The following is a 14,091-nucleotide window of genomic DNA, read 5'->3' as shown; positions in this document are numbered from 1 at the left end:
GTCTTAGGTTTCAGTTTGACTCTCTCTGCAACCCCCAGCCATCGTATGTCAAGCGAGGCATTCTTCTCGTGCTCTTGGTGAAGTAGGCTGTGTGTCGCTCAGTTTGCGTTCTAGTGAGACCTTGGACATTGGCCTGCTTGGAGGGTACAAGCAAGTTGGCATGATAATCACATACTATTTTGTAGTGGTTCCATTATATTTGCTAATTTAATCAAAGCACATGATCATGGAGGAGAAATAGAAAGAATGCAGTGTCTTAGGTGAGCTCGCTACTAGCCGGCAGTAAAACAGTGACCTGAAAACTCTCAGAACTCGGTGCAGGAGCAGTTGTCATGTGGAGCAGGTGCTGGTTCCATCCCTCGGCCTTCATAGAGCAGAACCGAGTGACTTCTGTGTGACAAACCCAAATCCGTCGGTCATTGCATTTTTGGAATGGGGGGGAGATGAGACACTAACTCCGTGTCTGCAGTAAAAGGCCCAGTGGGGGTGGAAGGTGACAGTGACTGAAGGGAAGACCAGTCCTAACTGAGAGTAAATTTTCGTAGCTAGAAGTAAGAGGGGTATGTGATAGTTAAGGTTTTTAAGGAAGTGATATATGTGATTAGACCTGAAAGATACGAATCTTTGGGGGGGGGGGGGCGGTCCAGGGCAGGGAATGAAGAGTTCCAGGAGAGGTCTCTGTCTGTAGGAAGGTATGGAAGGCAGGTGAGCTAACAAGACTCAGGGTGTAGGAAAGGCACTCGGACTTGAACGCTAGATCAGTCAGGAGCAGTGGAAGTTACTATGTAAGATCTGACGAGAGGCCCAGAGCGCCTTTTTAATTCATCAGGGGAGGAGTAGAATTGCTTGGAGAGCAATGTGGTCAGTGCTTTAAACAGCTTGTATCGTGATGGAGGCACATAGGGACAACTGTACAAAGGTCTGTTCTCAGTCGAATGGACTGGGTCGGTGGTTCTCAGTGAGTGATTTTCCCCATCCCAGGGGACACTTACCAATCCAGAGGCATGTTTAGTTATCACCATGTGCTGCTGACCATCCTGCAGTGCACTGATAGGTCCTACAGGTTACCTGGCCTAAAATGCCAGCAGTGCCACAGTGAAGAACGCTGCCCAAGTTAGGCTGTGATGGCACAATCGCAGCTCCTTACTGGTTTGAAACAGGAAAAAACTTCCGTGGTGCTCAGATTCTAACTGCGTATCTTCCATATAATTGCAATCCTACTGTGTGCCCAGAAAAAGAGTCAACTACCAAATTCAATTAGTGACATCAATCACTACCTTGGAAGGCAACCCGAGGGAAGGGTGGTCAGTAAGAGAGTAACTGGTTCATTATCCTCGCCTCCTCTAGTCCGTCACTCTTCCCCCTCGGGAATAAAACCACGGATAACCAAAGTGGGACTAGGAAGCTAGAATGGCCCAGGCTATAAAGTGGTTGCGTCACAAAATGTGTGGGTCTGAGAACAGATGCCTTTATATTTAGAAAAAGCAAAAAAAAAACAGTCTTAATTGTCTGAAGTGTTTTGAAACCTGAAGCATGTTGTTTATAAATGACACACCATTTCTTGCTGGCATATAACAGGGGGCTTTTTTTTTTAGATGAAGATCGACTTTCTAGAAGAAAAAGTATCGTGGATACCGTGTCCATTCAGGTGGACATTCTACCCGGCAGCCTCCCTTCGGACGACGTGGTGAGTTGCTGACAGTTTGTGCTCAGTGCTGTCTTGGGATAGACATCAATTTAAAAGAATTTTTTGCCCTCCATGCTTTCAAATAGGAGCAAATGTAACTCTAATTACCCCCAAATCAGCAGTTTTTTTTGTTTTGTTTTTTTTTAAAATATATTTTATTGATTTTTTACAGAGAGGAAGGGAGAGAGATAGAGAGTTAGAAACATCGATGAGAGAGAAACATCGATCAGCTGCCTCCTGCACATCTCCCACTGGGGATGTGCCCGCAACCCAGGTACGTGCCCACAACCCAGGTACATGCCCTTGACCGGAATCGAACCTGGGACCCTTGAGTCTGCAGGCCGACACTCTATCCACTGAGCCAAACCGGTTTCGGCCAGCAGTTTTTATTGTAGTAGAAACGAATCTGATTCAGCCTGGAACGAACTTGTAATTTATTTTACTAAACTCATTTTGGCTATTTATAAAGATATATAATGTAACATGTGTGATATTAGGTTTTACAGTGTAACTTAGTGTAATAACAGGAACTGAAAACAGAACCAAGTAAGATTTTTTTTATAAGAAAGAAATGTCACTTAAGACCTATCATTAAATTAGGAGGCCTTTAGGTCCTGTTTTTAAAGATTTGTGAAACACAAATTATGAGAATAAATGGAAATAGATACTTCAGATGCTCACAACTTTAAAACTTTCAAAACTTCTTCTGTGAGGGACATTTTTTTATCACTTTAGATAGTAAGTGTAATGAGCATAGCGTTGGTGAGGCTGTCTCGCTGACCTGTGTCTTAAGGGCTGGGCCTCACCTGACCCCTCAGAGATGTAACGCTCTCCTCCTGTCTCACTAGCGCACGAGAGTGTAACCTCCCGAGTGGTAGGAAGAAGCGCAGCCGCACTCTCTGGACTTACCACACGGTCACCAGAGACTTTTTGATAGTCGAGTAACAGTGCCGCAATGCCAGCATGCCAAGTCAGCTTCCTCCTTGGTTTATCCATTGTGTCTTATTTGTACAGTATAAATCATTAAAAGAATATCCATCTAAGAAAAGGGGAAGGAAGTTGTCTGAATTCATGCTTTCTCAGCCTCCTCTCTCGTCCCCCCTCGGTCCCCGCCAGTTAATTTGTCCTCAAGAATTCAAACAGTTTGAATTGGGGGAGAACTAACCCATTTCATTAAGAAATTGTCTGCAGGGCATCACGAGGCAGTTACTGCTCCTTGTGGAACGTGGGGCTCTGAGATTGGTTGAAAGTTTCTTGCCAATTTAAGGCTCCAGGGCTCCAGAAAAATCATCTTCCCAAACTCACCTCTTCTGAGCCATTTTAATTTCTGTTCTCCTTGCTGGTGAGGAGGGTATCTTGCTCCTCTGTCTTGTAATGATTTTGAATTTGGTGCTGTTACATTTTGAGGGAAGAAAATCATCTTAAGCCTTAGTTTATACACTTTATTTTGTCAAGAGTATAACTTATTTTATTGACTGGTATTACTCCATTTTCCTTTTGTTAACTGTATTTCTTCCTTTTAAAGATATATATAAAGCCCTTCAAACTGTTACATACAGTCCTTTTTTGAGAAAATGAACTGAAAAGACATTTGCATAAAGGTCGGGGGAAGATTCTTGAACACGAACTTTACATTAATCCATTAATATATTTCTTAACTTGTTAAAGAGCCTTCTTTATTGTAAGTCCAAAGTTAAACATGTCTCCCACTAAGCATTTGATAAGTTAAGTAAACTGTTTACTAAAAGATGTCCTTGAGCTGGTTGGAGTTTCAAACCCATTGACCGTTATGGAATCTGATTTGCATATTAGGAATGACTGTTCAAATACCAGGAGACAAAAGAAATTACCTTCTAGGCTAGAACTAATTACATGGTAAGGGTAGGAGAGATTTGGGTCAGTTAGATATTCACCAGTTAATGGTGTAGCAAAATATCAAATCATGAACAAGTACATTAGCTAATAGTGGATCAGTTAAGAAAATTGCTCATTTAAAAACAGCACTCTAATATTTAATCAAAATTATTTGAAATTTTACATACATAATCTCAGTCTTCAGATCTAACTAATATCTGCTCTTAGGTTTATAAGTTAAAAACAAAGTCAGAAGATTGTTTAGGTGGAGACCATAGCAAGCTTGAGTCTTCTCTAGATACAACTCACATTGTCACTATAGTCTGTTGAGATATCTGGTCCACTTGAGGTATGTCAGTTCCAAGGTTTGCCATTCAAACCTTAGCTTACTGTGACTCGCTTTTCTAACAATTGCCTTATTTATCAGTATATACATGTTAACTTTTCCTAAAAATCTTTATTTCAAAACGATAAGTGCCTAAAATGTAATGGAGGCGTGCCTGCCTCCTGAGATAAAATTACCAGTTGAGTAATAGATTCAAGTGCTATAGGCATGACTTTTGACCTCTAGTGCTCTCTCTGAGCACTATAGGCATGACCTTTGACCTCTAGTGTTCTCTGAGCACTGTAGACATGACCTTTGACCTCTAGTGTTCTCTCTGAGCACTGTAGGCATGATTTCAGTGCATAATGGATGTGAGATTCGAATCACCACTCATTCTTCTCTAAGAGGTGTGGTAGTCAGTGCTTAATGATTTGGGGGAATGGATGAGAGGGTATGTATACTCACTTTTTCTTTGTACAAAATTAAGCAACAGTTGGCTGAACAGGATTATTGTGTATTCTAGGACAAATAACAGATCTATTTTATACTGGTACATGTATACTCTTGCTTTTTTTCCCAATTATAACTGAAGATTCCTGCATGTGTGCTAACAAACAATGATCCTAAGGTCAGCAACAGTGGTCAGGGCCTGCTGTGCCGGGTGCCACACAATTACTGAAGTGCCCGTGGAAGTGACCTAGAACTGATTGAAAAAAGATGAATCGCAGATTTTATGCAGGCCCAAGGGTGTTGTACAGTCTAGGTCAGAGCTATAAATCACACATGAGGCAAAAGCCATACATAAGAGGAACTGGAAACTCTTCGGGGATAGTGCCTTTGCCCTGTTTTGCCGTGACTCCAGCACGCCAGGTAGAGTTGGGGCAGATTCTAGTTTAGCTGAGCACCAAATGGAGTAGCTGGCTTGTTTTTAGCAGCTCCATTGTATGAAACATATGAATCATTAAACACTATTATAAGCAATTTTTTAAAAATAGGGTTCATAAAGGGGAATCTGGGGAAACAAGATTGAAGGCAAATTATAGAAGGTTTTTATTACCAGCCTAAGGACGTTGCATGTAGTTGGGTAGGAAGCAGGGAAACACTGAAATTCAGGTAGTCGTTTCAGAGCTGTACCTCACAGTCACTGAGAAGCGTGACTGGAGGGGGAGAGCCTTGCAGTCGCCTGGACGGAGCTCTGAGGACCTGGAGCGGCCAGGCCGGGGATGAAGAGGAGGGTCAGGGGCAGCAGGACCCTGTTCTGAAGGCAGAGCAAGTTAACTGAGAGCCAGTTAGAGAAAGGAGTTTACCAAAAGGGACAGGGGCAGGACGACTTGGTCTAGATGCTGAGAGACGGTCATCGTGACCTGAATTAAGGACAGTAACCAACTGGGAAGAGGATCTGTTAAGTAAAGCACGCTGGCTTCTCACCTGTCCAGATGGAACAGGCAGTAAGTGCAAGTCCCCGGCGTTCTTTCTCCTGGGCTGTGGTGCTCGGTCAGAAGTCCGATCCTCTTCACCAGTTACAAGAACCACCGTTTTGTTTCTCTCATTGAGGTACTAGATTGCTTCTAGATACAAACACTTGGCCAGCCAGAGCCTCATCTTACACATCTGCTCCAGACATCTAGAACGGAGCCACCGGAGACCCCACGGTTAATGTGACTTCAGCGACAACCCCGGCCTCAGTAGGAAGCCGAGGCCGTGGGCTGTGCCGCTTGGCTTCCGCTCAGGCCTTTGCATTGCAGCCGCGCAGGCGCAGAGCGCGGGCTTCCGCTCTCCTTAGTCTGCTGCCTTAGACTTAGCAAAGGAAGCTCATGAGCTAAACTTAGGGATGACCAGAGCCCAGGCAAGTACTCACATCCCATTTCTTCATTTTCATTCAGAGATAACGTAGTCCTGGATCTCCTATCCCTCCTGAAAACAATCCTTCCTGAAACGTGCTGGCACCACCAAGTGTTACTGACTTTCATCAAAAAGCACTTTTCGCACATCTCCGAGCGCTAGGGAGATGGGGAGCCCCAGTCAGAGGGGTTTCTGGAGCATCAGATTTGGTGGTGGGCCTTGGGAGATCCAGAACGTGGTCATTTAAGCTGTCGGTGAACTGTTCTCACTGAACACTTCCCAAAGTAGGGATGCTTGCTTTTAAACTATTTACAGTTTTAGATTATTTTATTTTCGCTTTGTAAACAGTATGAAGTGCCGAAACTTATAGAGACTCTAGAGAACTCATTTCTCACTGGTTACGTGGCTGAGACAGTTAGCGCGTAACCTCTGCCTGGGGTGCTTGCAGGCACTGTGCCTATGAAGCCGTTCCATGCAGGCGGGGCTTCTGACCTCGTCGCACTTCCCCCACTGCAGCTTGGTTCTGCTCAGCGCTGCTTGGGGGCCCAGGATGCGCATCCGGCCAGCCCCGTGATCTGTGGATTTGTTTGGGAACCCCTAAAGTACACCATTGTCACATTTGTGGAGTATAATTACAAATCACGCCAACACAGAGAAGAAAAAATCTTGTAAAAGCTCTTCTATGACTTGTAACTGCATGAAAGTATTATTTATATCGACCTTTCTTAACTATTTTACTTAAAATCCCTTTTCTCCAGGTTAGTAACACTGAAGAAATTACCTTTGAAGCATTAAAGAAAGCAATTGGTGAGATTTTTTTTCTCATTAACTCCCCCAGTATTTTGCTAGTTTATCTTTATCTTAGTACATGTTTATATGCTGATTTCTATATAAATGTGTAATTGATTTCTTTAGTTACGTTGTATAGGTTTTTACAGTTGTAAAAAATGAGAGTAATACTTTATACCAAGATTAGTGAAGACCACAGAGTCAGTCCAGCCTGGTGTGAAATTTGGCTGCAGCGTTTCTAGCTGTGTGATCTCGGGAGAAGGTTAACTTCCTGCCTGGTGTTTTCATTGGTGACATAGCAGGGATTAACGTGACACTGTCGTGCCTGCTGACACCCTCACCCATGGCAAACTCACTTCTCATTGTACTTCTCTGTGCCTGTTAAAAACCACTGCGCTTACTTCTCCCATTACTTCCCAGAGTTTTCATCCTGTTTCTCATAAGTTCGTGCAGCCTGCATGCTGGCCACCAAATAAGGGTGGCATCAGAATGCACTGTAAGATGCTCGCACAATTCTAGAAAAGTCTGTCTATACCAAGGAAAATAACCATCTGTGACAAGGTAGACATTTGTTACTTGACTGTATCGCAGCTGGCTAGACCATACATCATCTTCAGATAAAAACTCGCTTTCCGGATTGTGGGAGATAGATGGGAAAGGCCAAGCCAGAGTGTTCTGTACTGTGCCTTCGGGCGCCAGTTGAGCAGGTTCCTCCAGCGCCTCGTCTGCAAGCGCGTGGCTATCGAGAGAAGATTCCTCCTTCGGGAAGGAAGCGGTCGTGCTCTGCTGTTTCGGCGGCCAACAGAGCTGGTCTATGAAAAGGGGCCTGTGTAGTTTGAACCCTGAGATTTAAAAACGTTTTTCATAAGTGTTGCTTACTAGTCTTAACTAAGACATTTCAAAGCATGTTACACCTTTTGCTTTTTTCCTTATAAAAGTAATGTTATAAGTTGTTTCTTTTTGGTTTTGAGATCATTTACTCTTATGGTCATTGGAAGGGTCCCTGAAACTCTGTGTTGCTTTAACGGGTCTCTGTAACATGTACGTAGATACCAATGGGATGGAAGAGCAGGAAAAGGAGAAGAGGCGTCTGGTGATAGAGAAATTCCAGAAAGCACCTTTTGAAGAAATAGCAGCACAGTGTGAATCCAAAGTGAGTGACTAAATGCTGAAGGGGTGGGGGTGGAGTGTGATTTGGGGGAAACTTTCTTGGTAATTGGTTGGTAGGCTCCATGTTTAGACAAATCAGCAGAAGACAAGGTGATGTATCAGACAGGGACCGAAACTTCAACGCTTAGATAGCTGTGAAGCTAAACAGTGTCTTAGTGTCACAGAAGCTGATGGAAATGAGAGATCCCAAGCTGCATGTTAAAGATTGATGTGGCTTTGATACTTTTTTTTGCAGTGGTTTTCAATGCTTTTGCTCTGGGTGATTTTGTGTGTCTTTTGGTTTGTTTTTACCAGTGAGACTAGGAAAGGAATAAAAGAGAAACTTTATATTATATGAGACAAACAAAACCAAAATATTACAGCATTCTGTACCATCAGCTTCATAGTTACAGTTATGCTTTGTCTTTTAAATTGCATTTGTATTATTACATATGGGTATTTGGAAAACAGTAAATTCATTCTTAACATTTTTTTTCTTTTATAGGCGAATTTGCTTCATGATAGACTTACTCAAATACTGGAACTCACCATACGGTAAGGGTTGTTACAACAGCAATACAACAACAACAAAATAGGAACGGTTAGCCCCTGTAAACTTGTAGCTGATTATGTTTAAGTAATTACGTTTTTCATTTAGGATAAACAAGAGGTCATACAGTACCTTGTCTTGGTAGGCATTGTCTTCGCTAGCCAGTCTGTTCCCATTTCTTGTCCAGGTGTCTCTGGCTTTTCTAGTTGTCCTTTAGAATGTCCCTAGGACAGCGGGTGCTTTGGAAGACTTGCACTCGAATGCTATGTTGAACCAGGTACATTTCTCCTCAGTTCCTCACCGGCTGGGGCAATAGCAGTTAGGACGCTCTGTGACGGGAAGCGCATCTAAGTCACTGTGGACAATGTCCTTCTTCTCTTCCAGTCCTCCGCCCAGCCCGTCGGGAACACTGACCATTACTTCTGGGCATGCCCAGTACCAGTCTGTCCCTGTCTATGAGATGAAGTTTCCTGACCTCTGTGTGTACTGAGTGGCTCAGGAAGACCTCAGCATAGAATGTCACAGCCTGGGAATGCAGGCCAGGCTCTTCACTTTACGTCTATAACACTCTTCTTGAAAACAGCGTTGGAACGTACATTTGACCAAATGCTTCTTATACCATACTAGAAATTTTGAAACTATATGTGATTTCAAGTACTTTTGAAGATAGATTTATGCCATATTAATTTCTTTTGAGGTTCCTGTTGGCTTTAAAGTGGAGCATGTATTGGTCTTAACATTATTTCATTGTTAAACAGTATATTTTAAGCTTTTCTCAAACATGTTTTTTTTTTTTGAAAATTAGGCCTTCAAGGGTTGAAAGATGTATGAAGTGTCTCTTGTATTTCTTAAACATCTACACAACTGTTTAAGTAGGATTTTTGCTTTAGTTTTGGTTATCTGCAAAAGCAAAAACATTCGAGTATACGCTAGTCCTGGGCTGCTGACTGCCCTGTGGCTTTTGTCCCTGTGTTTCCGATGTTGCGACAGGCGTCTCTTCATTCAGTTACCGTGATACGTGCGATAGGCGTTCCTCCGCTTGTTTATGGTAGTGATGTTTGCTGAATAATATGCCTAGAATATGACCCTAAAATCAGTCGCATACTTTAAAGTGTCTGGTTCTTGTAATACTGTATTTTCTGCCGAGAGTTTGATCATTCTACGTGAGAGGCTTAGAGCTTGCTCTCCAGATACCGAACTGTGCAATATTTTTTACATCATAAGATGTATTAGTTTACAGACTGTGCTTTGAAATTATATTAGTATTTTGCTGTGGCTCAATTAATTAAATGAGATATATATATATATATATATTTAGTATAAAAAAGACATTTAAAACAGTTACTAGTTCATCTGTGAAGAGCACACATTTTGATTTTTATTAAGAGCACATTAATTTACACTTTTATATTGTTCATTGTTTTTAATCATCATAGTCAGAAAATTACCAAAACAGACTTTAATTTGTAGGATTTGAACTGTAGCTTGTATGCATTTGTGTTTAAGGTTCGTTATATTACATATGTGTTTAGGGTTTGTTATATTACAGTTAAAGGGTGCCTATGGTTTTAGCAATCAAGTGTGCTAAGGATTGTCAGTGTAAGCTTCTGTCGGTTTAAGCCACCAAGGTGATGTGTACTCACAGTCTACTCACGTGCTGAACGACCCATGGTATCGTCTTAAAGCCACATACATTTCAGTGAGTCCACTACACGGCAAAATGAACAATTGTCTTTGCAACATTCTCCTAGGACATTTATATAACATAACTTGTTTATAGTTCTACCTTTTTTTATTTTATTTCTTTTTACATAAAAAATATACATATTAAAAATTGTGACTGAAAAACCAGTTTTGGTTTTGGCTTTTGTTTGTAAAATTGCAGTGAAGAGCGGCATGCTACACCTTTGGTTTATGATTATCTGGGCATGTAGTAGAAACAGGAAAAGTAAAGAAGCATGCTCAAATTTTTTTCAACATCTGAACCAAAGTACAGCATCTTAAAGCACTTTGCAAGAGATAGTAGTCACTGAACCTCTAAAATGACACTCGACGTCCTGGCCGCTGTGGTACATGTCCGTGAAGAAGCCCTGGTTTTCTGCATAACAGTGCGGTCACCCAGGGTGTCGTGATCCTATAGCAGCTGTCACTGTATTTGCCTCTTGATCAGCTAAAATGCGTCACCATTTAAGAAGCCAAATTTGTGTCTTTTTAATTTTCTTTTTTTCTTCTGTATTTTTAAAGAAGGATCTTAATTGTTGACAAAGTACTCGTTTGCACTCCTGCTCCAAGGATCCCAGGTCTCGGCGTGGTCGGTGCATGTGGCATGGACAGGACAGCCACTTCCGGTCATGCTTTCGCCTTCCTCCTGGTCTGTGTGTAAACTGTTGAGCTGGGTTCTGTAGGGGTTTTGTTTTGTTTTGTTTTGTTTTGTTTTGAAATCCCAGCAGACTTCTGTGTGCCCTCGGTTAGTGAGCTGGTCTTGTTGCCGAGGGTTCCCTGGCAGCGGGTCTGCCCTGTGGCCTGTGCCTCAGGAGCCCCTGCAGGGGGTGCACGCTGTGTTGTCGCTGGGCCTGCAGCGGCAAGTGTGGGGTTGGTTGAAGGGCACTGTATGGCTCTATTTTTGTAGATACTGAAAATTCTTATAAACTGTTACCACTTTCTTTTTTGCTGTAGACAGTTGCTAATATCATATTTTCTTGACATTGAATAGTTAACATTTAAATGTTCCTCCTATGCTTGTGTTGTCTTTGCTCAGAGTTCGTTGTCATTGAAGTTAGTCAGACACGTGCGCGCACACACAGGCACATATACATGCGCACACGCACGCACCCTTAATAATTCTGAACCCATTCTCTTTTACAGTAATGCCACACTTTACCAGCCGTTAACTTCCCTCCTCAGAATAGCCCTTCTCTTCCTTTCTGAAAATAGAACTCGTTCGTCTTATTCATGGCAATATATGTTGTCAATGTAACGAAGTGAGCTTTTTGAAATGTAAAAATCCACTCTGCAATTCATATGTGAGCAATAAAACAAAATCAAAATATTGGTGCCTAAGTACACTTTCATAATGGCTATTTTTACATTGACTAAATACATTTATTCAGTATGTTGCTGTAGCTAAAATGAGAATTTTTAGTGAAAGTCAGGTTGCCGAGTGGATTCCTCCTCACACCCACTGGGAGTCTCAGACCCGTGAGTGAAAGCTGGTTGTAGGGAGGTGTGGCCAAGGTGAAGGTCACCTGTGAGCGTGGGGGCATGGGGAAGCACAGCTGCTTCTCTGCTAGGTCTTCAGCTTCCTTTTCAGCCCCGCCTCCTTGCTGCATAAATTACTGGAAACCTCTGGGACCCTCCCGACCCTGCTGGCCTCAGGGACTTCCTTTAGGCTGCAGCAAAGCAGGGCCCCAGGGCCCTGGGCTGGAACCCACCCCTGCCACTGCCTGTCTAAGGGCTGTAGGCAAGGGACTGCCCTTGGGGCTTTGAAGTCCTCATCTGGAACATGATGGGGAGTAAATCCCACCCTCAGGGCATGTGTATGTTCATTACTGTTCCTCCTCCAGTTGGCAGAGTGGCCTGAGCCCCTGGCAGCTGCCTCCGTCCTGTGGACTCAGGCCAGTCCCCCCACGCTCGGACCCTGTTCTCTAGGTGTGAGGTGAGCAGTCGGGGTGGTGTGCTATCTCATGGGCTTTCTTTCCAGCTTTAGCTTGTTGGATCCTGTTACTAGTCTGTCATCTGGTGAATTACTAACCTCAAGTACCAGTTCACACGAATGAAAAAGCGGGGGAACGAGCACCAGTCGACCTCTCCGTTTTGTTTGCCTGTGACTTGCACTTTGAATCAGAGGCGGCCTGTAGGGCCCTGTCCTAGTCTGGGTTCTCCTCCAGCAGAGCCGAAGGCAGGCTCTGGGCAGGGCTTTCTCTGGGCGAGATCCCAGGGAACCTCTGAAATGGAGAAAGGCTGGTGAGGAGGATTCGCCGATGACTTGGCCATCACCGGGGGAGGGCAGATCCAGCCTCCGCGACAGTAAGTCGTCTCAGGAGGAGAGCTCAGGCCCGTCCACCAGGCGATGGCAGGCAGGGCAGCGTGTAGCCTTTGGCTTCTACTCATGGTCAAGGCCCTGTTGGCGTGAACTCCCCCACGTTTCTGGATTGCGTGTGCCTGATGCGGAGCAGTGCCTCATCAGAGAAGGTAGGAGGTGTGGCGGGCCTTGTCAGACCCCACCGCCCAGTGTGGCCGGTCAGAGCCTCGGGAACTGGGTGTCACAGCAGTGTCTGGAGCAGTGATGGCGAACCTTCTGAGCTCGGCGTGTCAGCATTTTGAAAAACCCTCACTTAACTCTGGTGCCGTGTCACATAGAGAAATTTTTTGACATTTGCAACCATAGTAAAACAAAGACGTATATTCTTGATATTTATTTTATATATTTAAATGCTATTTAACAAAGAAAAATCAACCAAAAAAAATGAGTTCGCATGTCACTGCTGACACGCGTGTCATAGGTTCGCCATCACTGGTCTGGAGCAAGAGGTGGGACCAGACGGCGTGGAGCTGGCAAAAGACGTCCAGTGTGGCACCACTTCATCTGATACTTAAGGACAGGACTAAACGGAGAAGCATGCAGTTATCATTTCAATTATCCCCCCCCGCCCCTGTCTTGCTTAATGGGTTGATGAAGGGATTTTTAACCCTTTTCGGTCCAACACCGAGGCTGACTGGACAGACCAGGTGCTAGGAGCAGGTCCAACATCGAGGCTGAGGTCGACACCGCAAACCGGTTCAACATTCAATCCCGTCAGTTAATTTGGACCCGACTGTTTGAATTCCAAAAATAAAACTGGGCCGCAGAGGGTTAAAGATGGGATGCCTTTAGTCTGGTAGAGAATAAATCTCAGCTAGCAGGTGGGTGGGTCTAGTTCGGTTTTTTACAGAATCTGCGTGTGTCAAGAGTGTTGCTTCATTCCTGGCCTTCCAGCCACCGGGATAAACCCTCATTTGTGAAAACAAGCCCAGGACCAAGACGGGGTGAGTGGTGATTCTTCATCGTGGGGACGGGGGAGACACATGCCCCCTCTCCTAGTAACTAGGATGGCAAGTGTTTTTAGGGCACAGACCAAAAGTGCTGTCATCTCAGCCCTTGGCGTACATCTTTGGTGAGTTATTGCTGACTCCTAGGTGACCTCATAAGACTGGCTGACTACGTACACTCCCTTCTATTCTTTTTTAATAGAAGAAAATTAGCTTCCAAAGATTAGGGAGTAGACTCCCGCTTGCCCCCAATTGTCTCTATCCTCTCACCTTTGCAATCTATTCATGCACCAGTACCTACATTTCTTTAAAACACACAAAACCAAGGGGAGTAAAAGCACTGATTGGATATTTATTGCACCTCCGTCGTGTGCTGCAGGAAGTGGAGCCACACCTGCGCTGCCTCCTGCAGATGGTGTCCCCAGCCTCTGCTCAGAGGAGGACCTAGAGGCGGCTCAGGCCCCAAGGCGCCTGGGAGCAGGGGTGCCTGGCATTTTCTCCGGGGCTCTATCTGGGGCCAGGTTGCGGCCTGGCCCCCACGGGACCAAGTGACCTCCCCAGAAACCTCCTGGTTCTCAGGTGTGCGGTGGGGGGCAGGGCCTCCGCGCTGTTCTCCTCGGAGCTGGAGCCCAGGGAGGACGCCGAAAGCCCTCCTTGCCCGCCGTCCTCGCAGGGGCGCCGGGGGCCCTGGCACTCTTGTCTGCCTGATGACTTGAGGCTCTGGTTAAAGAAGGCCGACGCCATGCACTCGGCCGCCGTCTGCTCACAGGCACAGAGCAGCTTCTCGCACGGGCTCTGGCCCACACCTTTGAGGGCGAGAACAGAGTAGCCCCTGGGCCATGGGACCACGGAGATGGAGCCCCCCCG

The 14,091-nt window shown here is 44.7% G+C and overlaps 2 protein-coding genes across 3 annotated transcripts in view; one reads left to right on the top strand and one right to left on the bottom strand.

Moving 5' to 3' along the window:
• Positions 1 to 11,245, top strand: part of EFR3A (EFR3 homolog A) — a 44,907-nt gene extending 33,662 nt beyond the window's left edge. For both annotated transcript variants that reach the window (XM_015561598.1, XM_006753276.2), the window contains 5 exons: positions 1,596 to 1,687; positions 6,467 to 6,515; positions 7,547 to 7,650; positions 8,152 to 8,201; positions 8,581 to 11,245. In XM_015561598.1, coding sequence (XP_015417084.1) covers positions 1,596 to 1,687; positions 6,467 to 6,515; positions 7,547 to 7,650; positions 8,152 to 8,201; positions 8,581 to 8,686 — 401 coding nt within the window. In that variant the 3' untranslated portion in view covers positions 8,687 to 11,245. The remainder of the gene's footprint in view (positions 1 to 1,595; positions 1,688 to 6,466; positions 6,516 to 7,546; positions 7,651 to 8,151; positions 8,202 to 8,580) is intronic.
• A 2,314-nt stretch (positions 11,246 to 13,559) lies between these two features.
• OC90 (otoconin 90) overlaps positions 13,560 to 14,091 on the bottom strand; it is a 32,328-nt gene continuing 31,796 nt past the window's right edge. Inside the window, exon 14 of the mRNA XM_015561602.1 lies at positions 13,560 to 14,030. Within this exon, the coding sequence (XP_015417088.1) occupies positions 13,732 to 14,030 (299 nt within the window). The 3' untranslated portion in view covers positions 13,560 to 13,731. The remainder of the gene's footprint in view (positions 14,031 to 14,091) is intronic.

This window comes from Myotis davidii, unplaced genomic scaffold (genome assembly GCF_000327345.1).
Source record: "Myotis davidii unplaced genomic scaffold, ASM32734v1 scaffold30, whole genome shotgun sequence".
NCBI classification, from domain to species: Eukaryota; Metazoa; Chordata; class Mammalia; order Chiroptera; family Vespertilionidae; genus Myotis; species Myotis davidii.
Note: the sequence above shows the minus strand (reverse complement) of the source record. Positions and strands in the feature narration are given on the sequence as shown.